Source organism: Xyrauchen texanus, chromosome 12, assembly GCF_025860055.1.
Source record: "Xyrauchen texanus isolate HMW12.3.18 chromosome 12, RBS_HiC_50CHRs, whole genome shotgun sequence".
Lineage (NCBI taxonomy): Eukaryota > Metazoa > Chordata > Actinopteri > Cypriniformes > Catostomidae > Xyrauchen > Xyrauchen texanus.
Window position 1 is genome coordinate 26,973,402 of NC_068287.1, and position 27,895 is coordinate 27,001,296.

At 36.8% G+C, this 27,895-nt stretch overlaps 1 protein-coding gene across 1 annotated transcript; it reads right to left on the bottom strand.

Annotated features, from left to right (window-relative positions):
- Positions 1 to 27,420, bottom strand: LOC127652872 (transient receptor potential cation channel subfamily M member 4-like). Its single transcript, XM_052139291.1, has 28 exons — positions 27,273 to 27,420; positions 23,621 to 23,682; positions 19,741 to 19,906; positions 18,734 to 18,914; positions 16,810 to 16,973; positions 16,447 to 16,624; positions 15,760 to 15,824; positions 14,808 to 15,056; positions 14,609 to 14,711; positions 13,437 to 13,555; positions 12,647 to 12,913; positions 12,391 to 12,492; positions 12,130 to 12,258; positions 11,842 to 11,971; positions 10,957 to 11,102; positions 10,466 to 10,578; positions 10,289 to 10,360; positions 10,151 to 10,197; positions 9,834 to 10,069; positions 7,849 to 7,964; positions 7,624 to 7,756; positions 7,355 to 7,529; positions 4,476 to 4,641; positions 3,269 to 3,450; positions 3,021 to 3,153; positions 2,352 to 2,415; positions 1,987 to 2,068; positions 1 to 665 (listed from the first exon to the last, which is right to left on the bottom strand). The coding sequence occupies exons 1-28, from the start codon at positions 27,348 to 27,350 to the stop codon at positions 625 to 627; spliced, it is 3,699 nt and encodes a 1,232-aa protein (XP_051995251.1). The 5' UTR covers positions 27,351 to 27,420; the 3' UTR covers positions 1 to 624.
- Positions 27,421 to 27,895: the final 475 nt, after the last annotated feature.

A 27,895-nucleotide genomic window follows, 5' to 3' on the forward strand; every position in this document is an offset into this window, starting at 1 on the left:
GAGAGAGAGAGAGAGAGAGAGAGAGAGAGAGAGAGAGAGAGAGAGAGAGAGAGAGAGAAAGGATCCAGATGCAGCACTTTAATAAAAACAGATAAAGATACAGCTCAACAAATGTAAACAAACTCCACATACAAACAATAACCAATCAGGGAGCAAAGAGTGTATATATATATATATATATATATACATATGGGATAACAAGGAGAGGAGGAATGCCTGGGATACAATTAGGGCAATGAACAGGGAGACTTCAAACTAAGAGTCTTTTAAAAAATAAGAGTCCTTGGGGAAAACATAATAGTGATATTACACTGATAGAATCCACGGCACAGTTGCAAGAAACCCTTTTAAAAGTAAAGAAAGCCTCAGTTATAATTGTAAGGCTGCAGAACTCAGATGCTTAAGCTCAACCAATGTTGTTTTCTGAATAAAGATAAATCCTGCTCCTGATCCAATGTTTAAAAATGATTTACTGAGATTTCAAAAAGGCACAGCATACAAAGAATGACCTGGCCTTGGTCACAAAAACAGAAATAATAAAGAATGCAAAGTCATTTCTATCCCTCAGCCAGAATTTTTAAGGATGTGAAATGATATGTTATTACACATTATCAGTTATTAGTGTTATTTTCTCCTGCGACTAGTGGATCTTCTATAGGATACACCTGAAAGAGTCAAAAGAGATTGCAAAGTTAACAACACATAATACAGAAAGACTTTTCCTTACAAAATACTATGACACACAGTCAAGTGGTGGGTGAAGAGAGATATATTCACATTTAAATTTATAAATATTTTTAATGATTTGGTAACACTTTACAATAAGGTTCCACTTGTTAGTTAACAACAAACAAAATATTTTTTACAGCATTTATTAATCTTTGTTAATGTTAGTAAATAAAAATACAAATGCTAATTGTTCGTTCATGTTAGTTCATAGTACATTAACTAATGTTTACATATATGTTAGTATATATTTTGATTGACATCAATTAAGATTAAGAAATGCTGTAACAGTATTGTTCACTGTTAGTTCATGTTAACTAATGTTAACAAATGAAACCTTATTGTAAACTGTTAAGAATACTGTAATTTATCTGTATCTGCATGTTAACTGTGCATCACTAGGATTTTAGTTCCCTATCAATTCAGTCAGAATGCTGCATCATAGCTGATAATATGGGGTTAATGATAGTGATTAGTTCATCTTGCGATGACTGCACTACTCGAACTGTTAGCATCATCGCCATGTATATCCATTCATCATTCTATGTCTCCCTTCTCATTGCGATCAAAGAGGAGACTCTGTTGATGCTTTTCACTACCCATTGTCTAGTAGGCATCGTTACACATGTGAAACAGTAGCACGGTGTGATGGTATACATTCCCCATAGCTTCAGCTATGACGCAGCATTGTGACTGAATTGACAGGTAATGATAAGGTTACAACTTTAACCATGGTACACTGAAATGAGGAAATGAACGCTCCGTCAGCTATGACACAGCATTAATTCCCTCATTTCAAGGAACCATGGTTACAGTCATAACGTTATTGTTTCTTCAACTGTAACTTGCACAAAAACAAAATCAAATGCTTGCAATTTAATGGTAATCATTTTTATAAAAGAGGGAATGCTTAAATATATGTTATGCAGCTTCTTCAGCCATTACTAAATAAAACCATTATTTTCTAAAAATGCTAAACTTTTTACAGAATCTACAACAGGTATGTTCTTTTGAGCACAGCTGTACAAATTAAGGATTAGCTAAAATATCAAGGACTCTTTTCTTAGACAGAAACTTTGTGAGTTATCGATGTCTCCAATAATAATGAAATACTGGTAAATTGTCACAAGTAATAAATGTATATTTATAGTCTAACTTAGCATCATTATTACCACCAGACCAAATGTCTTAAACAATGTTACTAGTGGGAACCTGGGAAACAGAACCTACAATGGGAGAAAGAGGAAGTGAACATGACACCTTTGGAAGGAGGAGGTGCACTAGTCTCCTTAATTAGGCCACTCTGCACTATCCAGGAGAGGGCAGTAGAGCAGTACTTCACCTGAGTAACAACCATATAATAAACAGCCATAGAGAGTATCAGTCAAAAACTTAAGGTTCAATAATCACATTGTGTTTCTGACAGCTTGGCAGATATTCAAAGCAGATACTCCTTGGTCTAAGCTGAGCAAGCAAATACAACAGTTGCTGCTTAAATAAGGCAAGACCAATACTGTCACAAAGGCAACAAACAGATGTGATCACACTCTGGCATTATGTAATTTAAAAGCACATCACTGTTTTTGATGGGCACAGGTAAACAGGGGCACACAGCTTCTACTAACCTCTGACTCCAGCTTTCTCAAACTGCAATCATGATCGGCCACCTGATTCAATATTTTGTCCATCCTACACATATAAACATACATAGAAATATCTCTCAGCCACGAAGAACCATGATTTCCTATTTGCAGGTAAGTTGGAGGAACATTTGATTGGACAAAAATGTTATCAACATTTTGGTCTGTTTTTTTTTTTTAAAGAAACTCTCTCTCTCTTTCCTAGCGTTTGTCTCGGGTAGGTGCAGGGTACGCTTCATGATAGTGCACATATATATATATTTTTTTTTTGATTTGGCTTTTTGATTTGAATATTTTTGATTTGATAAGTTTTAAACTGGATGCCCTTCCTGACACAACCCCCAGGGGCTGGGGGACTCTCACACACATACGGGCAATTTAGAGTCTCCAATTAATTTAACCTGCATGTTTGTGGACTTGTGGGGGAAACCCACACAAATGCAGGGAGAGCATGCTAACTCCACACAGAAAGGCCCTAGTTGAGCCGGGACTCAAACCCAGGACCTTCTTGCTGTGAGGTGACAGTGCTAACCACTGAGCCTCAAAGCAAACTCGCTTGGATGAAAAAAGCTTTTTGTTTTTATTAATTTCATGGGGTTTTTAAGTTGGTAATTGAGGATTTGAGAATAGAGAAGGGAAGTTAGAGTTACTGACTTTGTGGAGGTATGTTTGAGTCGTTCTGTGTCACTCTCTCTTTGTTTTTTGGCTTGCGCGGAAAGCAGGTTCTCTTTCAGCATGGACTCCCATGTATTCAGCAAATGGGCCTCTTTGCCTTTCAGGTTCAACACTAGTGACAGAAATACCAAGAGTTAAAGACAATCTTCACAAATGGGATATAAATAATATATGAATGTAAAATAAGAATGAATCATGTTTCTTAAAGAACTAGAAGGAGAACATACTAAAGTGTTGGATCTTAACAGAAGGAACTCTCCAGATGACCCTCTTGATGAAAATATGTAAGTGAGAGATGATGATTAAGGGTGGGGCAAGGCAGGGCCGTGAGTGATACTCCACGATCAGGTTATAACGCTGGAACTTCCAGTACACATCACTGTGCTCCTGGACCTTATTGAATGTGTAACTGTAGACACATAACAACATCAAATATAAAATACTTCAATGTTTCACATGCTTTTTTACTCAAGTGCCAAAATAAATGAGTACCATCTTTTGGATGCGTGGGAATGTTAAATTACTGATAAATGATTACTTGTTGCATTCATATTTGTTATAATTAAGAAAATTGCTTTTATTATTTGTGGCAGCGGGGGCGTGGTCAAGCGCCCGTCTGGGGGAGAAAGCGGTAAGGGCGCTTGCACCTAAGCCAAATTATGTCTAACACATGTCTCTAATTTCAGTGAGCATGGGGAGAGTGGCATAAAAACGGCCACAGAACCTCCAGATGGGAGAGAGAACAAAGTGTCAATCCAGTGTTGGCGTAGACAAATAATAAGAGAGATTTATGTTATGCAGAAAAGTTTTGTTTTGTTCATGGAGACATACAGTTTTGTAAAATATTGCTGTGGCTATTAAAAGAACCCTTACTTCTGAAGAGCTCTGCATCTTCGTTCCCTCCTTATTGTCAGACCTCTTCACATTATTATAGATGCTTCATTAATGTTCTTGCTGGTTAATGCATCACTAAGATGTCACACCCTAATCCTGTTTGTTTTGTAACAAGCAAGAGATAGAGCAATAGAGTTTTCAACCATCATTCATTGTTATATTAAGAAAATTTAGGACTATAATGACTTGAGATGAGTTTCTCGAGTCAAAGTTTTGATGAATTTTTTTTTGGCATTAGGTGCACTGAATTGAAATTCTCAGTTTATGTAGGAGTGGTTTTATGGCGTACCACAAATCTTTAATTTAAGAAAGTTCATTTTGCCGAGTTCGGCTTTCTGCGTCATTACTCATAAATGCATCTTTTTGAGCAAAGTTAATTGTTTTTTCTTCCCCCAATTAATATATGTAACAAAGAATTTTGTTCAGCTCGTGTTTCATAAATGAGGCGCAATGTCCATATTAGCCGATGGTTTTAAGAGCAACCTGGAAACCCTTCGGTATTAGTTCAGTGTTCGTGGTACAGATTTGTTTAGTATTTACCTGAACATTGCAATAAGCAAGTTAACCAACAGAATATTGGTGACCAGCATGTGGACAGACAGCAGGATAAGGACCAGCCAATTAGCTTCAGATTGTGGGCAGGGCTCTGCTCCATCATTGATACGAGTGATGTTGTCTGTACAGTCTTTCTCTTCTCGCTTCAGAGCTGGATGGAAAAAAAAACTTTATTTACAGAGTAAATAAAATGTGCTAAAATTGAATTCTTCTAAAGTTTTTGGGGATCTGATGGAACAGTAGAGTAAGAATAAAGCTCAGAGTGTGCCACACACAAGTACTATAATGCATATAATGTGTTCCAAACCAAACACCCCCTGCAACTAAAAAAATGGTGTATCCCCCCAAAAAAATCATTTTTATTTTGAACACATAATGGTGAGTGTCCATGGAAGTGTAGCATATAATCAGTGTCTGTAATGGCATTCAGTTTGTCCGAAACATAGTTGACAAACTCACTAAGAAAACATCATTTTCCTTATTAGATCAAAAAGGTGTTTAATGCTTAAGCATTGCAACTAGTAGATATGTTACATTGAAGAAATGTATTAACTTAAACCAATATGTACACATACATACAGTGGATATAAAAAGTCTACACACCCCTGTTAAAACAGCAGGTTTTAGTGATGTAAAAAGATAAATCATATCAGAATTTTTGCACCTTTAATGTAAAAATTACAACCTGTCCAATGCCGCTGAAAACCAAAGTGACACATTTCAGAGAAAAAACAAAAAAACCTTTGAATAACCTAATTGCATAAGTGTGCACATCCCTGAAATAATACTTAGTTGAAGTACCCTTTGATTTTATTACATCACTCAGTCAGTTTGAATAAGAGTCTATTAGCTTGGCACATCTTGACATGGGAATATTTTCCCACTCATCTTTGCAAAAACATTCCAGATCTGTCAAATTAAAAGGGCATCTCCTGTGTACGACTCTCTTCAGGTCCCCCCCACATATTTTCTATAGGATTCAGGTCTGGGTCATTCTAAAACATTGTACTTGTTTTGCTGAAGCCATTCTTTTGTTGATTTGGATTTGTGTTTTGGATCATTATCATGTTGAAAGGTGAAAAATCTCTTAATTTTCAGATTTCTAGCAGACGGCAGAATGTTCTGTGCCAAAATTGACGTATTTGGACCTATTGGTGATTCCCTCCACCTTCGCTAAAGCCCTAGTTCCAGCTGAATAAAAGCAACCCCAAAGCATGATGCTGCCACCACCATGCTTCACCGTGGGTATGGTGTTCTTTTGCTGATGTGCTGTGTTGTTTTTGCACCAAATAAACCTTTTATAATTTTGGGCAAAAGGTTAAATCTTGGTCTCATCAGACCATAATACATTTTTCCACATGGTTTTAGGAGACCGGATATAGGTTTTTGCTGGGCTTGGATGTTTTATACATTTTTTGGGCAAAAAAAGGCTTGGTCTTGCCACCCTGCCCCATAGCCCAAACAGATGAAGAATACGGGAGATAGAGCAACCAGTATTTGCCAGAAAGATTTGTAGCTCCTTTAATGTTGCTGTAGGCCTCTTGACAACCTCCCTGACCAGTTTTCTCTTTGTCTTCTCATCAACTTTGGAGGGAAGTCCTGTTCTTGATAATGTCACTGTTGTGCCATACTTTCGCCACTTGTTGATGACTGTCTTCACTGTTTTCCATTGTATATCTAATGCCTTGGAAATGTTTTTGTTGCCCTCACCCGAGGGATACCATTCAACAATGAGATCCCATTGATGCTTTGTAAGCTCTTTCTGGCCTATAGCTCTTATAGTAGCATGCAATCAAGAAGATGTCATAAAACACCTACAAGAACAGCTGAGATTTATTTGGAGTTAATCAGAGTAACTTCAGGTGAAGACAGGTGTACACTACTTCACATGAGCTTGATGATTTGTTGATTCTGAACACAGCCACATACCCAATTATAAAAAGTGTACTACACTTGTGTACACCTTAGTAGTTAAGTTATTCAAAGTTGTTTTTTTTTTTTTTTTTTTTTCTCTGAAATGTGTCAATTTGGTTTTCAGTGGCATCGCTTAGGTTGTAATTTTAACATTAAAAATGCCAAAAGTCAAATGACTTATCTTTGTTTATTTTTTTTTACATCACAAAAACCTGCTGTTTTAACAGGGGTGTGTATACTTTTTACATCCAATATATATATATATATATATATATATATATATATATATATATATATATATATATATATATATATATATATATGATTGGCAGTTTCTTTGCCATCTATTCCATTTTGTATATTCTCCAGTTACGTTTTGTTTGATCCAGTTTATACATTCTGAATATACAACTTTGAATAACTTAACTACACAAGTGTGCACACCCTTTTATAATTGGGTATGTGGCTGTGTTCAGAATCAACAAATCATCAAGCTCATGTGAAATAGTGTATATCTGACTTCACCTGAAGTGACTCTGATTAACTCCAAATAAATCTCAGCTGTTCTTGTAGGAGTTTTATGACATCTCCTTGATTGCATGCTACTATAAGAGCTATAGGCCACAAAGAGCTTACAAAGCATCAACGGGATCTCATTGTTGAATGGTATCCCTCGGGTGAGGGCAACAAACATATTACACAATATGTGTGTATTTCATTTTTAATTGATCATTTAATTTATTCTGTTTTGGTTATTTTCTAGCAAATATATGCTTATATATTTTATATTCAACATTTGTAATAATTATTATACTTTTGGGGATGACTGAGGGGTTTATAGCTTGCTTAAGTTACCAGAATTGCTTCCAGATTTTAGAGTTTCCCCACCTCCAAAATTCCAATTTAATCCATGAAAACACACATACGTACAAACACACAGGCATACACACCATCTAGTTCATCCTGTGGCATCTCCCCATATATGCTCATGTAAGGTTCATAGAACACTCGCCGAATGATCCAACCAGGACGGGAATCGTAGTGGTATATCAGTGCCTGATTTGCCACTCCATATGCCATTAGCCACACCCCCAGGAAGAACAGAAAGAAAAACACATCTTTCACCTGTGGAATAAATGACAATACTTGAGTATAATTATATGCACATTGTAGATTTTAGGAAAAGTTCAGAATAAAAGACTTTGCACTTCATTCTCACCATTTTGCCAACCATGATGATTTTGGGACCGAGTTGTTTGTGAACAGCAAATATGTGAATAAGTCTGAGAGTGAAGACCATATAGTCTACACACATTACTGCACGACCAAAATTATATGACCAAGGAAACATTCTGTAACACAAACACACATGCACTAAAAAATACAGTCAAATACACAAACAAACAGACATTTCCAGGGCAGATTTCACTAAATGAAAACACACCTGAAGACAAGCCCCAGAATGAAGAGTAGGATGGCAGTAAGGTCAAACTTGTTCCAGATATCTTGGATGTACAACTTCATTCTCTGAAGTACAGTGGTAGATTCTCTGTAGAAAGTCTGAGAAGGTGTTCTAAATTCAGCGATTGTGTGTACATCAGGATACGGTTGAAATTAGAAGTTTATATACACCTTAGCCAAATATATTTAGAGTCAGATTTTCCCAATTCCTGATATATAATCGTAGAAAACATTACCTCCCTTAGGTCAGTTAGGATCACTACTTTATTTTAAGAACGTGAAATGTCAGAATAATAGTAGAGAGAATTATTTATTTCAGCTTTAATTTCTTTCATCCCATTCCCAGTGGGTCAGAAGTTTACGTACACTTTGTTAGTATTTGGTAGCATTGACTTTAAATTTTTTATTTTGGGTCAAACGTTTTGGGTTGCCTTCCACAAGCTTTTCACAATAAGTTGCTCGATTTTTGGCCCATTCCTCCAAACAGAACTGGTGTAACAGAGTCAGGTTTGTAGGCCTCCTTGCTCGCACACACTTTTTCAGTTCTGCCCACAAATTTGACTTTGTGAAGGCCACGCCAATACTTTGACTTTGTTGTCCTTAAACCATTTTGCCACAACTTTGGAGGTATGCTTGGGGTCATTGTCCATTTGGAAGACCCATTTGCGACCAAGCTTTAACTACCTGGTAGATGTCTTGAGATGTTGCTTCAGTATATCACATACATTTCCTACCTCATAATGCCATCTATTTTGTGAAGTGCACATTTGTGAAGTCCCTCCTGCAGCAAAGCACCCCACAACATGATACTGCCACCTTCATGCTTCACGGTTGGGATGGTGTTCTTCAGCTTGCAAGCTTCACCCTTTTTCCTCCAAACATAACGATGGTTATGGCCAAACAGTTACATTTTTGTATCATCAGACCAAAGGACATTTCTCCAATAAGTAAGATCTTTGTCCCCATGTGCACTTGCAAACAATAGTCTGGCTTTTTTATGGCGGTTTTGGAGCAGTGGCTTCTTCCTTGTTGAGCAACCTTTCCGGTTATGTCGATATAGAACTCCTTTTACTGTGGATATAAATAATTGTCTACCAGTTTCCTCCAGCATCTTTGCTTTTGTTCTGGGATTGATTTGCTCTTTTCGCACCAAATACGTTAATCTCTAGGAGACAGAATGCGTCACCTTTCTGAGCGGTATGATGGCTGCATGGGCCCATGGTGTTTATACTTGCATACTATTGTTTGTACAGATGAACGTGGTACCTTCAGGCATTTGGAAATTGCTCCCAAGGATGAACCAGACTTGTGGAGGTCCACAATTGTTTTCTGAGGTCTTGGCAGGTTTTTTTTTTATTTTCCCATGATGTCAAGCAAAGAGGCACCGAGTTTGAAGGTAGGCCTTAAAATACATCCACATGTACACCACCAAATCTGTACACCTCCTATCAGGAGCTTATTGCCTAAAGGCTTGACATAATTTTCTGGAATTTTCCAAGCTGCTTAAAGGCACAGATAACTTAGTGTATGTAAACTTCTGACCGACTGGAATTGTTATATAGTCAATTAAAAGTGAAACAATCTCTCTGGAAACAATTGTTGGATAAATTACTCATGTCATACACAAAGCAGATGTCCTAAACAACTATAGATTGCTGATATTAAATACGTGGAGTGGTTAAAAAATGAGTTTTAATGACTTCAACCTAAGTGTATGTAAATGTCCATAGTTAATGTAATCAACTGCGCCTGTGGTTATTCTTCTAAGAAACCTTTGTGAACTTCAAAAATCCACTCAAAAGTTGTTTTAAAAGTAATTGCAAAAATGACTAAGGAACGTGGAGTTAGTTCTTAGAAAAGTTCTAGCATAATTTTTTTTTGTATCTAATGAAATGAAATTCATACATTTGTAGAGTCCAACATTTTTGGCACCACTATATGTGTAAACACAACTGAGAACTTTCATACCTGTCGAATCTCTTCACAGACCAGAGTAAAAACCCAGAAATACAACACAAGCTCCGAAGGGGCGGGTCCGTTTGGAGGTGGAGGCTTGAAATCGACCAATAGGACGTAAGCAAACAGGAAGAGGAAGAGGAAGTACATCAACACATTGCCTAGAAATGAAGTGACTGGTGCAAACCAGAACTGCCGCCATCGATGGAATATAAAAGGTTGTTTCTGGGTATCAGCATTTGGCCCTGCTATATAGGAAATAAAGATGTAAACTACCCACAGTGGTTCATAGTTTAACAGGATTTCAGAAGCATGCCACTGACACACACCTTCAGGGTTTCCCTTTAAAGCACTATATTCCTCCATGTCTTCTTCCCTGTTAAGCACATGTATGACAATCTTTATTTTATTCATATCTTCTTTAATATAATGAAAATAGTTTTTACTGCTGAAAAGCCATGATTTACTTGTTTATAAATTCAGCCAACCCTCCTTCATCAAATTCTTTACCCTCTGGCATTTCATTCTCCTCCAGCTCTCTATGAAATTGAAGGGCAAAGATTCTACATTAAAACTTTTAAGTATTCAACGAAGAGAAAACTGAACTTTGAAGCAAGCTGGGTGAAACATTATGAACCACTGACCTGAAACTGATGAGGTTGGAAAAGATGAAGGGAGGCAGGAAAAACGAGAGAACCAATTTCCACACCTCTGTGTTGCTGTCCATGTCCCCCCACCAAATCTCTGTCAGTAACATCTGGCCAAGGAAGGGATGAGCAATTATGATACTGGCATTAACTAAGATACTTCAAGTAGTAGTTCTCCCAAAAATCTTAATTCTGTCATGAGAGTTCTCGCAAGTTCTCGAAACTTACTGTAGGCCTTCTATAGTCAATGGACTAATTTTACAATACTTTTGTGGCCTTTTTGAATCTTAAAAGTCGTATCCACTGGCATTGAATTGAAAAGAAGTATTGGGAAATTCCTCCTATTGTCTTTTGCATTAGAAAGAACGTCAAACAGGTTTGAAACAACAGGGGGGATGAGTGATGGCATAATTCTAATTTTTGGGTGAGCCATTCCTTGAATATCCAAACAGATGTAACACATACTGAGGACCATAACCACTTCTAACCTGCACTCCATCATGGCTGAAAAAGAGGCGGGCATCCGCTGCTGTAGCCATCTGCAGACAGGTGGCCCCTCCCCATACAGATGACTGTCTGATGAGAAGCTTGTAAGAGCGGCTCTCATCACTCTGGTAACACTCACTGAACACATCTAGAATTAAAGTGATAAGAGAAAATACATTACCCATGTAAAGTTTTATTCAAATACTGTCAAAGCACATTTCATCATCAGTTACAGGTTTAATTACCGATTATCACACAGCACAAGTAAAGACATACTTCACACAAGTACAGAGGCCCAAAAAAAGTATTTGGACATTTGTGGACAAATAGGGCACACTTAAAATGTATACAATTTATTACATTCTTAGCTAAGTAGTATCTGCAAACAAATGATGCTAAAGCTCTTCTCAGAACTATCATTACTTTTCCAAGCCATTTTTTCAATTACTTTAACTATCTGGTATCATGGTCATTTTTAGGGTATGAATGAGGTCCTCAAGCTTACACAGGTGTCTTGACAGAGTAACCACACAAGTATAGATGCTTTATAGGCATACACCTTAAGGCTATAAAAAGCTATTGAACTGCTATTGTTATTCCCTTGAAGAAAAAAAGATAAAAAGTTCACTAAACACATGTTTACCTTTTACGTGCCCCAAAAGTGGGGTTCAAGAGGAAAAATTTAATAAAAATTTCAGATTTAAACAATTATAAAACAAAACCTTAAAAGGTAATATATAATAATATCTTCCTGTTTTATTGTTGTTGTTCACTTGTTTACCAAACACTAAACAATTTTAATTGTGGTTTTGGGGGCATTGTAGTTGTAAGATGGAGGAACAGCCCTATCTACCTATTTTCTTTAACTTGATTCAGTTCACACCCACCATGTGCCAGATTCTCAAAGGTCTGAGCCAGCTCTTTCATGGAGTGTTTGGTCTCAGTCTCCGTCTCCAACTTGGAGAGCTCTCTTAATATCTTACACCCTGCAAGAGCACTTAGCACTGACTCCCCCGCCTCACATTGAGAGAGAGAGAGAGAGAGAGAGAGAGAGAGAGAGTAATCACATTAAGGGAAGATTATCTAAACATTCTTACAATATACACTTAGTTATCACAATGGGAAATGTTATGTTTAAAGTTATATTGTTTGATGAGAACAGATGATGGCTTTACCATTTCCCAGAAGTAGATGGCCATTTCTCGACGATTCTGCAGGACAGCCCAAATGAAAAGATTCACCCATGGAGATGCACAATGCTGCTGCTGGTAAGGACTCTTACCTAGCAGCAACGTATTCACATGCTGAAAGAATGGCACAGGAGCTTTTGCTTTGATTTCAGCTTTATTATCTGTATTATTATCAAATGTATTAGATATCAAATCAATTCACCAATCCAAAAGCCACTGAGCTCTGAAAAAATTACTGTTTTGTACCTTCATTGCTTGCCTTAAGTTTACTCCCTGATCAAGATCAAGAAGTTTGTAGTAAAAGGGTTGACACACATCTCCCATTAATTCCCATAACATCCGTGACACCTACCGTATATGTTAAATTTAGTTAATGCATTATGAACTAACATAAACGAGCTAACAACAATAGTACATTTATAAGTTAACATTTACTAAGATTAAATAAATGCTGTTAAAAAAATAGTTCTTTGTTAAATAAATTAAGTTTATTATTCAGTACCTCATATAAGGTGATCTGTGGTGTAAAATCAAAATTGGCATGTAAGTTGAAGGGTGTCTGAGAGACAGCTAAGCTGGCTCGCTCTTGCAGCTTTTTCTCGAGGACTGAGTAGACTGTGCGGCAGTCACACAGATAGATGTACAGTCTTTCTAAATGACAGTATGTCAAATAGTCCAGAATATTCAGGCCATTGTCCACAAAGAGACGAACAAATTGGGGTTTGTCATTCAGCAGAGCATCACTTATTGCCATCTCCAGGTCCTTGTACTAAAAAAGAGAACAGAAGAATTAGTAGTGTTAAAACCCTAAATGCATCAGCCCCAGCAGTCCTCCTCAGGGCCTACACATTGCTGACCTAATGTCAGATAGACAGTTAGGTGGTAGTTGGCTGCAGTGATATCAATTAAGTTTTACTGCCCCGTATATGCTAAAACTAATATAATAAATAAAAATAAACTGAAACTAGAAAACACTGAACATACTAAAATCAATAATCATAGAGTAAAAACTGACAAAACTAAACTAAATATAAAGAACAAATAAAAAAAAAATAGAAATAAAAACTAAATCACATACAGTCTACTGTGAAGTTTTAACAGTGTGGACCTAAACACTTATTTTAGGTTACCTTACCTAGGTTACAACATTACATCTTAATGAACTATCTGAATCAACCTGACTACATTAGGTTAACAAAACTCATTTAGGGGTAAGGTCAGAAAGAAATCCTGCCTTACGGTAACAATTGCAGGTTACCACTTTTTTCAGTGTGGGACACTGCTAATCCTACCTTCCAGTTGATGTTGCCGTTGAAGAGTTCACTCTTGGCGAAGTCCACTTTATTCCACGCCACTGCCAACTTTAGCTTCTCAATGTACTCACTAGCATCATTCGAATTTTGCTTAGCAGCTGAAAATACACACACACACACACACACACACACACACACACACACACACACAAAACCACATGTACATATGTGTGATGAGGAGGAGAGCAATCGGGCTAATCAGCCAAGAAGAGGGATAAGTACAGCGGAATGCAGCAGTTCGGGTGAGAGAGACTCACACACAGCTGCAGTGTGTGCATTTGTGTTCTGTGTCTTTTTGTTTAAGTTTTGATTAAACTATTATTTTGACAGTTCAGCCGGTTTCCACCTCCTCCTTTCCCATTTGAAACTTATCACATTGGTGCCGAAGCCTGGGAAGGAGAAGGGATGCGCTGTCGTGGAGTCCTCTTCACTACCAGACAACCAGACTACCGAGGACCCGTTGGCTCGGGGATGGAGATGTCACTGCCGGCCGCCGAGTATCTGAGGCACTCTGCCGTTTCCCCCCTCATAGAAAAAAAAGAATAGAGGGGGAGGAGCCTGACTGTCTGCCCGGGGCCGGAGGACCCACTACCGTCCACTGCGGGAGGAGCGAGCTGTTATCCGCCAGAGGTTGGGGAGTGGCTGAGGGCCGGGCGACAGCGTATCTGGGCACAGGCAAACCAAGTTATTCCTCTATCTCCTCTCTCTCTCTCCCTCCCTGTCGCTCCACTTTGCCCTTTCCCTCTCCTCTTTTTTTTTTGTTTTTCCCTCCCCTTGTCCCCCTCCTCAGCCCTAGAGGGGCGGTGAAAAGCCTGCCAAAAGTGCAGCCTGGAAGAGGGAGGGGGGTTATGGATTGTGATGAGGAGGAGGGCTGGGCCGGGCCAGGCCATGACTACAGTCAGGCTAATCAGCCGAGAAGAAGGATAAGTGCAGCAGAATGTGGCAGTTCAGGAAAGAGAGAGAGTCACACGCAGCTGCAGTGTGTGCGATTGTGTTCTGTGTCTTTTTGTTTAAGTTTTCATTAAACCATTATTTTGATGGTTCAGCAGTTCCCACCTCCTCCTTTCCCATTTTAACCTTGTTACAATATGTTTCTATATATTTCAATATATTTTCAAAGGTAAATTCTTGAGCAGGTGAAGTTAACACACCTCTTACAAGAGCTTTAAGAAGGGTTGTGTCAAAATCATCTTGACTGTCCTGGTCTCCATGAAACACAGTGATCCATTCTTTGTTTTGATATATACTGAGTGTCTGTGTGAAAACATTAACAAAGTTAATAAAATACCATGGTCCAACAAACTGTACACTCCTTAACCAAACTCTTTCCTGGTTGTGGTTTATGCTCACCTGATCCACAAGTTTCTCCAATTGAATCTCACAAGGAAACTGTTTCTTGATTTTCTCTCTCACTTGGTCTCTAAGCTCAGCACTGGTCCTTTCCCTGTCTTCCTCAGTGGCAGATGGAAAAGTGGGAATCATTGGAGAGGCCAGAAATGTATTGAGGTCCCTCAGGATTCCTGCTATCAGGTCTGCTGCTGGGCCCGACCCGGCCAGCACCAACAATGGAGTGGAATTCTGTAGAGATAAATCCACTCGCTGCAGCAAGAGAGAGAAAGAAATAATGACACATGATGCTAGAATCTTAATTAAGAATATTTCAAAAATACGAATAAGAGTGATTCTACATTCTTTATTACTAACAAAAAGAGCCTCACAAAAAGAGTTCCTTATGACATTTCAAAAGTGCATTAAACATGGCATGAATGTTAAAACATTAAATCTAACAGCAATGACAGTGCATGGCCAAAGATTATTAATCAAAACACTGAGACATCATGTTAATTTTAAGTTCATAAAACAATAGCAGCATTACGAACATTAATGACCACTAAAACACTTTTAACCCTTACTGCATACTGATAGTCCATCACCTATTTCCAAAGCTGAGGTGTATATCTTACTGTTGTAACATAAATAGAGAAAAAGAGACTATTGCGCTTCAGGGTAAGAATATGATGATATTGATATGAAAATTATCAATAAATTATTAACAATTTACTGCTGTTGCCTTGTTTATATATAATCATACAATCTATGAAAATGTAACTGTAGTCTGATTAGTAGTATATTAAAATGTAATTTAATCTGATTACAAGTACTTGATTTTTGTAATCTGATTACATAACCCAGATTACGTCAAATCCATTTCTACCCAGCACTGCATTTAGATCTCTAGACACTTTACATGAGTAGATTTGTCCGTAATTTCGAAAGGTACGGCATAAATTGGTGTAATGACCTCTAGCATGGCAGCATCTCCTGCAATCAGCATGCACACAACAGGAATATCAATTCCTCCCATCCCTGTTAAAGAAAGAACCAAGATAGGTTTATAAATTTGAGCAATATCAAAAAGACACCAGTCTTCAGTTTCCATTTGATTTAGAACTGAATTCTCTGTCTGCTCCACTAGAGAGCAACGTAGTCCTTCTATGACATGCCCTATGATACCATGCTGCAGGTATTTACTTCAAGAGACAAAATACTGTACTTTTATCATAATGACACACTCATGTTCCAGATGGACATATCTGTGATCAGTTCCTGATTTGGGAATTTGCTGTCATGCTCCATTTGCAATGGTCAAAAGAAGAATTCAATGGAGCAAATGTGCATAGGTGTCAAGGGATGTTTCTCACAGTATATAATTTGTTTGCACTTTGCATAACTACATTTTATCAAAATGTTACTGTAGGAACACACATGCCATGCAGTGACTAAAGCTAAGTGAAGGAACCGTGTCTTGTATGTGTGTCTTCATTGTCCCTCTGTGTCTCTAAGAACATCTGTTCAATGCATTTTTTATTTTTCTATGTTTTCATGTGACACTTAAAATATGAAACAAAACACTTAATATTAAAAAGAAGAAGACTTTGTAAAATTATTTTATCAGTGTTTTCCAGTTGAACCATCTTCTCTCTCTCACCAACAGGGCTAATGCACTGATGGGATATGAATTCCTCCAGGTTGGCTCTGAACATTGTTTCACACCCTCTGTGGCCTACACTTCCATCATCCACTAAAAGGAAGGCCTGGTGGTTTTTGTCCAAGCAACAAGCATCATGGGGCATGTTCTGCACATCGTAGTGTGCTGGGAAACTACCCTTGTAAAGACAAATGGACAGAAAGCTTTGATAGAGCATTCAAAGTACAACATTTTCTGTGATTTAAAATTACAATCCACATTTGACTGGACAATCAAAAAATGTAAAGCTATTTTTCTCAGTTTCAGCATGAAGTATGCAGCTCTGAGATAATGAACTGTTATTTTCAATGGATTCAAAAGTACCTGTGGATTTACAAGTTGTTGATGTTGGTGAATCAAGCCCCAGGGCGCAACACCCACCGCTATAACTTTCTCAGAAAAAGATGCACTTTCACAATGGTCCCTTACTGCCTCACCTACACAACAGCCGACCCCCTCTCTGAGACCTGCTGTCATGATCCAAGCCCCTGGAAAACAGAAAGATGGGAAAGAGAGTGAGAATCACAGTTGCCAAGACATATAGGATTTAAAAGAAAGACTAAACCTTTTCCAAAAAGCAATGCTACAAATACAGGGAATGCCACTTTTAACCCTTGTGCATCAATTAAAAAAAGTTACACATAGGTTCATTATGGACAAAAATGTCCATGTCCAAAAACTGTCATAAAAATATTATAGATTTATATTTTTTTCCACTTTCACTGACATAATTTTTTTAACCAGCATCAGCTCTAATCATAATGACCAAACATTCATTCATTTTTAGAATTTTAACCCTTTAAACGCTGGTTTGTTTACATAATGCCACTGTTGTTTTTTTAGGAAAAAATGAAAAATAGTAATTATTTTCAATTTAATAGATGCTAAGCAGAATTTTTTTTCTTTGATTATTAGAGCCTCGGATATGTCAATGATTAACAACAACATTCATTTTGATGCTTTCATATTTTTTATGCAGTATCAGATTTAAAAAAAGCTACCACTCAGGTCCATAATGGACAAAAATGGCCATGTCAAAAAGTGTCATAAAAATATTATAGAATAATATTTTTTTCTACTTTCACTGACTTATATTTTAACCAGCATCAGTTCTAATCATAATTACCAAACATTCATTTATTTTCAGAATTTTAACACTTTAAACGCCGGTTTGTTTACATAATGCCACTGTTGTTTTTTATAAAAATATAATAATTATAATTATTTTCAATTTAATAAATGCTAAACAGAATTTTTTTTATTTTTATTATTAGAGCCTCAGACACATACAAACCACACTCTGAAATCCATACCAACACACTCACACAATTATATATTCATAATGTATCTAATTGGCTCTATAATATGCATAAGCCAAAAACAGCAGAAAACAACAACAAAAGCTGATGATATGCCAAACCTGAAAAAATGGCACGATCTGGTAAAAAATATTTAAAATGTAAATTTTGAAGCCTTGCCAACATAATGAAAGCATGTTAAACAAGATTGCATAATTTTATAGTTAAATGGCACTGGGATTAAAAATCGCAGTTTTAATGGGTTTCAATGGGGCCATTTTTGTCCAAAACAACGCTAAGAGGGAGTATTTTGTGTAACTAGTGCAAAAAATATTTTTTTAAAGGAAATAGGGTGAAATATTAAAATTCCAATAAAAATTCACACCTGTGGAAAATTTTATGCAGTTAGCATTAACACAGACAAAGTTATCAAAAAAACAAAACTGAAAAAGCCAAAAATGTCCACAAGGATGCACAAGGGTTCGTAAGACTAGTATTCCTTGTCTAACTCTTACTCTAAGACATAGATATCTGCCTAGTCAATAATTACTGGGCACATAAGATGGTTTTTAACCATTCTGAAAAGTTAGCAGTACACATGTAACCCTTCTGATAAGACAATCTTAGACCAACATGAATTTCCATGCTGGTCTACTGTATACTGGTTAGAACTGGTTTTGTGTGAGTCTAGCTTGTTTACCAGCAAAGCTTAGCTGGTGAAGCAGGATGATCAGCATGGTCTTTCTGTTGAGACTGGTTGACCCAGGAAGTTTTGCTGTTTAAGCTAGTTAAGAAGCCTGATGGCGACACCAGTAATCATCTCAAGCAAGGGATCAGCATCCAAAACACAACATATGCTAGGGCAGGCTAGAGTATATAGTTTTGCAAGTGCTTTACATTATTGAGGCAAAACTGAGCAAAGAATACAAAAGCACGAGGTCAGGAGTTACCTGTGCTCTGTGCAGCTCGGACAAGGCCCTGTCTGATCACGTCTCGTACCCAGGTCTTCACTTTGTCCTTTCCCTCTCCTCCAATCACTGACACCACCAGATTGGGTACTGGCAGGCCCCATTGATTTGTCATCAGCGAGTACACTTTGTCAAGAGGTGTATTAGGTGACAGACGAAGAAACTTTGAGAGACAAAAATATATGAAAATTCACTCTTCTGAAATAGATGGGTGGCAAAAAACAAAAACAAAAAAATAAACAAGCATGCCATTTATCTTGACATACTAGAGCAGAATTGTTCAAAGCATACATATTTTGTCACCAAGAGACTGAGCAATGGATCTGCCTGAGGTAGTACAACACTGTCTCCAATAAGCACAATATAACCAATCATGACACTAAATCTCAAGATTTTTAAACTCTATGAGAACTGAGTGAACAAAGATAGGTGGAAATGAATGCATGAAAAGTGCAAATGACAGAGAAAACATAGAGATATATCATGTATTGTAGAACATTGTGTTCTCTTCTTAAAAATAATCATAGTTATATTGTCAGATGAAGTTTTGCAAGATGTAGTTCACATTCTAGGTTGGAATAAGGGTGCCTATACACTAGAACAAGATTTATATTTACAATATCCTATGCTGGCAAGAGCATATTGTCCTCTAAGAGAACACTTTGAATCCACTGATTTCAATGTGAATGGTGCATTGCACAGACATAGAGGGAGAACACAAGGGATTGCGATATTAAAGCTCAGAAATTGAAACTTTTGCTGTAACACAATCTGACATAAGTAAATGTTGACCAATGAGAATGTCAGAGAGGCTTTGATCTTTCAGAAATCCAATTTGCTCTATTCCTGCTTGGTTTTTAAATTGACATGGCTTTCAATGCCCTCAAACTACGTTGGCGCCCTCTTGAATGTTACACTTTTTAAAAGGGGAGTGGGAGTGTGTGGTTTTAACTTGAAACTAGCTTTTATACAGTGTATAGGGTACCCACTGGACTGTGTCTTCGTCCAGCTCCAGCAAACTCCAGCTCTCCGAAGGCATCAGTAGGGTATTCAGAGGTGTGTTGTGCACTGTCCCACTGGCCTACTACACCATCGCATGCATCTGTGCTGACGTGAAGTTCTCTGGCTCCACCACACTGACACAAAGCCCCATTACTACCAAAGAAAGAGAAAACAACATGATTTATACATTTATAACACAATTATAACTAAATTCTTTATTTTTTATTTTATTTCACAAGTGTTGCCATAATTTAAGCCAAAGTAGAAACTCACAGGAAAAGAAAAAGAGAGTTTGAAAAGAGAGGAACATAAACAGAACATAGGCAGGTACAACAACACACTTATAGTATAATGTACAGGATTCCCACATATTTTGACCAATAAGTTACCATGACCAGTCATTCATGATTACTGGATAAGGACTTTTAAAAAAATTATTTAATAGAGATTGCTGGGCAGACTTCCATTTGCATGTCAGGTAACAGTCTTTAGAATTAAAATATATAAACGATTATACTTATAAGTGTGCAAGGGTGATTTCTAAACTGCATTTTTTGCACCTTTAAATGGCACTGCGGGGTAGGGACACAACGTCCGAATTGTTCGAATTCCTGAGGACGAAGAAGGCCAAGATATGGTAAAATTCCTAGATAAGCTCTTCTCACGTCTGCTCGACATAACAGGCCATAAGCTGGAAAACGTGTGATCTCATAGAGTTCCGGCTCTGAGATCCGTGGAGTGAGACATGCCCAATAAATTCGGTCAAAATTTCTGAGATCATCCGATAAAGATCTAGTGTTATGTGAGGCGAGGAGTAAAGGAAGGCTTTCTTGGAACAACCACAGAATTTTCTTGTTCCTAGACTTTTCGAATTTGACAAGAGAGAAATGTGATCGATTCATGGAATGCAAGAAACTCTTACATCAATAGAAGGTCGCTTTTGCACTGATGTTCCCTCCCAAATTGAGAATAGATACTAAGGATGGCCCCAAAATATTTGCCTGCCCACAGCAAGTGATGTCCTTTATAAAGTCAATGGAATGAGTAGGTCATTGTGTGTTGCTCTCGATGCAGCTGAGTGGGCCTGACTCACTGGACATTCACTTGACTGTCCGAGGAAACAGAGTGCCTTTTTTGTTTCTTTTTGTGTTGGTTCCGCCTAGCGGCTGGAGTTTGTTTTGTGGAATAACACTCCTTTAGGACAGTCTGTGGATGAATCTGCACATTCTTTATGCTTATGCCTATTGGATGGTGGTTGTTTTGTGGAATATTTCTTGCAAATCATTTGAGTGATTAGGGCATTTGTTACACTCATGTAACAGCCTAATGGGCCAGCTCTCTGAACAATCATTTGACTGCCCGAGGAAACTGTAAAAAAATATATTTTTTTGTGCTGGTTCCGCTAGTGGCTGGAGCTTGTTTTGTGGAGGAACAGACCTTTACAGTTACAACAGAACAACAGTTATGTCGATGAATCTGCACGTTTGTTGTGCTTATTTCAGCTATTGGTTGGTGTTTTATAGATTATTTTCTGTTGCATAGTACTGTATCACAAAATTTGTATAGAAGCATCGGACTTGAGCACTTCGACGGCAAAGTTCTTGCGGGGTCTCTCGTAGGCGTACATGGACTGTTTGAGTTTAGAGGGATGGACGCTGGTTGGTGCCGTCATGAGTGGGGTTAATGCGTACATTTTCATTTTTCTGTTTTTTTTCTTTTTTTTCTGGGGGATGTTCAATGTTGATTGTTGCACCAATGCTGGAATGTTGTCTTTATAATTTTATTTTTGACACAATCTATTATTTCTCATACATCAAAATGTGAAATGTTAATATAAAGTATTGTCTCTCTCCACGTGGAATGTGAATGGGTTGGGGCACCTCATAAAACGAAGGAAGGTTATTTCTTTTCTTGAACATAAGAAATATGATCTTTCCCCACAGGAAGCTGAAAAATTTTAGAAAATATGGGGTGGACATCTTTTCTTTAGTGTTGGCTCAGGGGATTCATTATATTGATAAATAAACATCTACAATTCAAATGTTTCAAACAGATTAAATATTAATTATTTTTTATAACCAAGTCCCTCATTTCATCTGTTGTGGATTGCTCAATTGCAGGGGTGGGTTTACGATTTCTGAGGCCTCAAGAAACCGATCAACCCGAGGCACCAATTAAAAAAACATTGGATTAAAAAATAATGTAAAATTAATTTTAAATTCATCCTATCAGCCGTTGTACCAAGTACATTCAAAATGTTTAATGAAATAAAAATCTAGTTAAAGTTAATTTATGCATGTTTTCCAGTATTCCACAATACAGTGATAATTATAATTAAAAAAAAACATATTTACCTGCATATATTTTTTACAATACACTCTTTCTTTATGAACAGGGTGTGTAAAACCTACTACACTCACTAACATTTTGGAATTCAGATTTTATTTTGTATTATTATAAGCCAGCAATAATTTATCATTGTCCAGTTTGTCATTATTATTTGATACAGTATTATTATTATTACTTTGATGATTTGTTGTATACAATAGTAATATATTTCTGTATTACTTCATTTACTTTCACCAGGACCTTATATTCTGACGCTGCAGTGTATTGTTCAACATGTTGCAAAATGCTGTATTTTACGTAAGTATCCTTGGCAACATTTGTTGCAGTATTGTAACAGTAGACATACAAGGCACGGTGGCCCCTCAGCACACTAGAGCAGAAGGAAAAAAAACATTGCTGAAAGCGCTGAAACTTTGCTTGGTGCAGAACAATCTGGATGAATGTTAAACATTGTAACAGTCACCTCTTTGCAACCTGCACTTGTTCAGAACGTTGAGACTTTATGACACATGCGCTAAAAACACAATCTAGATGCAGCGCAACGAATTAAATGGAATACAGGAGTCTCGACATGTGTTTTTGAGACCTTAAGTTCTTTTTAACTTTTGATACTGTATCTAAAAATGTGTCGGTCCTGTGAGACACTGAAGAAACAGTGAGACGCAGTGCAGCGGGCATGGACGTTCGTCCAGCACGGGTCTACATAGGACACAATGGAAAAACAGAGCAGACGCGGGCAAAAAACTTGTTCGGTATAAACTACCCCTAACTCATCCATTCGCACGTACCTGTGAGAGAGAGCGTGTGGACGAAACAAGTTTGGAAGGCCTGTATATTTTTTCATAAATTACAAACCCGAAGTATAAGTCCTGCTTGAAAACTGACCCAATCCGGTGGACCTCTACCATGTATAGGTCTGAGAGTGCTGACAAGTGACAACAGAACAACTTGATATGCTACCCCTCAAGCGTTTTTTGCAGCGCTTTCCTTCTTGGGCGGGGCCCCCATTAAAACTGCTAGTTTAGAGGTGTTGCCACATTCTGAGAAAAATAAATCATATAGTTGGTGCTTTAATGTATCCCTTAATGTAGAGAGGTGGACGTATAAATGTGTGTGATTATTATATATATTTTTTTTTTGTTCGTTTGTTTTGTTTGGTTTTGTGTGTGTGTGTGTATACTCATGTGTGACCACAGGGATATTTGTTGGGGGTCAGGGCAGGGTGGTTCTGGATTCTATGTATATGTGTTTTCCTTTTCTTTATTTACTTTGGAATCAATAAAAAAAAATGTAATTATAAAAAAAGAACACGCTCAGTTGAACACTGTTTCATGCTGGCTTGTGGGCAAGTTTTTAATTACACAAGCACATACAAAGAGCAATATCTATCCAGTTATATATGTTAGACTAGTGTAAAACTAGAAAAATATATAAAAGCAGATTACAAGCAGCTAAATGTTTGTTTCAAATGGTTGATCCGCTAGTAAATCTGAATCCAAGAGAAAATGTATGTTGTACCTGGAGGAGTCCTCCACAAAGGTTGTACACATTCTCTTTTTAATCATTTTTGGGATCCAGCTCTGGAACAGAAGAGTCACACAATAAGACAACTTCAAATGCAGGTTTGGTTTATTTTATTTCACTGTCTGCGGCCAAGGAGAAAAGCTAAACCAGGCTTGAATAACAAAAGATTTCCCAAAGAAATGTTGGATTGTATGAAATGCAATCCAAAGTTTGGTTCTTGGCAGTGCTGGGCGGATTATTTGTGAATTGTAAACTGATTACAAATTACATGACAAAAAATTGCAATCAGTAACGTAATCAAATTTTTGGGGGTAATCTAATCCAATTACTTTTGGATTACATTTGATTACTTTCAACCTAATTCTGTTTTATTTTATGTCTCATGCATTTGAGTAGGATAATATTTTTAACATAAAATTACATAGAGGAAGAAAATGTATTCCATTCTTTATTAGTAACAAAAAGAGCCTCGCAAAAAGAACTCCTTGTGATTTTTTTAAAGTGCATTAAACACTACATAAATGAAATGCATGGCCAATTTTAAGTGCATAAAACAATAGCAGCATTACAGATATGAATGGCCATTAAATCAATATAAAATGACCATAAAATCAACTGCAATGACTTTGCCAGGGTCAAAGCTTTCACCTAAGAACACTGAAACACCTTTAACCCTTACTGCATACTGATAGTCCCTTGCCTATTCCAAGGCTGAGGTGCAAAATATTATCATTTGAACAGCAAGAATATTCAAAAGAGCAGAATATTTTAAAACAGCAGTTCCACCGAGTCACACAAGGAACAATTAGTAGTTCTATGACAAGTTTCATGCAGTGAACTCCACTGCTTCAGTAGCAACAGTAAACTTATGGGCTTTATTCCATATTGCTGCACATTTTGCATTTGAACTATTGTGTACCCTACGGGCAGGACCCTTAGAGATGGCATCCATTAGAAAATTTGAAGCAGTTAAGTTCAGTGTGTGAGCTGCACACCGTTGGTGGGGTAGTAAGAATTCTTTTTTTCTTTACATATCTAGTTCATTTTAAGTGCATAAATAGAAACATTACTTGAACAAACAGTAATGAACCTGAAATAAACAGCAAGGACAATGTTAGGTCAAAGCTAACAGATCAAATCTCTGACACACTTACATTTAACCCTTACTACTTAGTAATAATCCATAACCTATTCCTTATCTGAGGTGCATATCTTACTGTTGCAACATAAAAGGAGCACATGTTCAAAATGTTCATATGTGAGAATATTGCGCTTCGGGGTAAAAATATGATGAAGATTAAATAATCAATACATTATTAACAGTTCACTGCCGTTGCTTTATTAAAATGTTTTCGAATACAATTAAATATAAATAAGTACTTGATTTTTGTAATCTGATAATGTAATCCAGATTATATGTAATCCGTTACTACCCATCACTAGCTCTTGGCATATAGAATGAAACATAAAACTGATGTGTAATAATACAATTTTATGAAAACAAATCAAAGGCACTGAATATTTCAAAATAATGACCATGGCAAGCATCATAACTTTGTAATACAGCAAGCAGCCTCGGATAACGATTTTTGTCACAAACATAAACACAAAATGTTTTATTATCTTAGAATCCAGATGTTGTGTAGAGATAATGGAACATCTAAGAGATAACGCAAGCACAGATGTTTATGGCAAATAACAAATAATGGTGCAATGCTGGATTAAAGCCATGAATTATGCCAGCTCTAACCCACCTCAGTTCTAATGCTGCTTTGGTTCAGTGTAAATTATAAGCAACATCAGAGCAGACTTGAAGGGATAGCTCAACCAAAAATTAAAATTCACTCATCAAATACACACCCGTATGCCATTCCAGAGGTGTATGTATTTATTTTTTTCTGCAGAACACAGACAGATATTTTTAGCAGAATATTTCCACTCTGTAGGACCATATAATGCAAGTGAATGGTGACCCAGAACTTTCAAGCTCCAAAAATCACATAAAGGAAACATAACTTTAACCCATACGACTCCAGTGGTTAAATCCATATCTTCAGAACCAATATGATATGTGTGGATGAGAAACAGATCCATATACAAGTATTCTTTTTACTATAAATCTCCATTTTCACTCTCTTTCACATTCTGATATATAGTAAAAAAAGGATTGAAATATGGACCTATTTCTCACCCAAATTTATTACATCGCTTCAGAAGACATATATCAAACCACTGGAAATGTGTTGATTACATTTATGCTGTCTTATATGCTTTTTGGACTTTTAAATTTCTAGTCAGATTCACTTGCATTGTATGGACGTACAGAGCTGGGATATTCTTCTATAAATCTTTGTTTATGTTCAGCAGCAAATAGTCACACACAGCTGAGATAGCATGAAAGTGAGCAAATTATGAGAGAATTTCATTTATGGGTTAACATCCCTTTAAACTTGTTTGTTGTCATGATAGAGCATGTATATAATAATTTATAGTTTCATATTTAAAAGTATTATTTCAAACTCTTTATTTATGTATTCATAATTTTATATTAAAAACATTAATCTTATAACATTATTTATGCAATTGTAACCACTTTAGTAAGCTTTTGTTCCACCTTTGGTTTCTTGTCTTTAGTTGTTAAAATTACATGAACTAGGCATTCAGACTTCTTTTCAAAAGTTTAAAATATAAACAAACTATATTTCTTATATTACCTATAACACATTAAGACTTCAGAGTAGCTGATAATGAATGATTCAGTATTAATAAAAATACTATAGCTCTGTATTTTCTCTATATTTTCACAACTTCTCATTGAGATTATCATATCGTCCATCCTCATTTTCATTCATTGTTTCTTTCATTTGACAAGAATGTTTTGTACATTTAATGTAGTATTTCATACAATTATGCACTCTGTTTCACAATTCAATTTCATATAGGCCTAATTAATGACCTTTTGCATTGCTTAAATTTTGAGAGTTACGAAATTGCTATATATTATAATGAACAACAGACATTAAAAGATATGACATTTTCACATTTCTGCAACTTAATGTCTTAAATGTCTTAATGTATAAATTTGTGACACTAAAAAAAAAATTGGCATTCTCTTTCTCTCTCTGGTATGCAGTGAAGGGCAGTGTTTATTTAATTACATATTAAGATGTGCCAGGAGATGTTAAGGATATTTAATGTCCTCTCTATGTCTACTGAGGACAATTGACTTTGTCTATCTTGGGGCTTATTACTGAAATTTTAAGAGATACCCTTACCAAACACTTTGCACATGTGTAGCCATAGAAAGTTAACTGCCACCTTACATGATGTTGTGGAAATTCTAAATCTTATTCTATCATTGTACCAAAACATATGATTCCTATTTTGTAGTGTCCCTGACACTTTATTGGTATCCCAGCAACTCAGACCCTAGCGGAGAGGTGGACCATCCCTCAGATATACTACTCACTGTATCTGCTTTTGAAAAATTGAGTATTTTTAACGTTAACTGTTCACTTTCTTTTTAAGTGCCTCACTGTAACCCAGTTTTGTTTGTTTGTTTTTTGCATTTTTTTAAGAAAAGAAGGGACGTGGCGATTTTTTTTAATAGCTAAATAACCATACAGTAATAATGTTTCAAACAAACCTGATCTTTTTCGGATTTTCTGTTGCCATCTACCTCTGCTCCACATCCTCCTCCTTTCTCTTTAGCAGTTTTCTTCATTTCGGTTTTATTAGGGCTAAATTATTCTTCAGATGAGCTCCATGGAGAGTCTAGTTCGCCATCAACTTGATTCCAGGAGTACATCAGTGAAGACGCAACTTTTAAGCTCCGCCCACACATTACACGTTAACCCACACTAGCTCAGGTCACGTTGGCCTGTCAGCATAACTGGTAGAGTTGAAATAGCCAAACACACGAGGGTTGTGAAAAACAAAAATTGCGTGCAGAGATGTGTGTTTTCAATGCCCTGTTTTAAACGGCACATATGGAGGCAAATTTGGTAAATTGTAGACAATGTAAAGACATAGTGGTGTCATAGTGAACACGGTATAAACAATATTGGTTATACTGGACAGAGATTAGACAAGTAAAGGAGACAACATTTAAAAAATGGCAAAGAACCTTCGCGTTCAATTCCCTCTATATTTTGTCGTTATTTATGAGCTGTAAAGAAAAACTGGAAACTTTTGGTTGCTAGAAAGTTTCGACTAAAACACGAGGAGTGCGCACCGGAGGTCCCTGCAGGCAGAAGTGATTTTTATTTT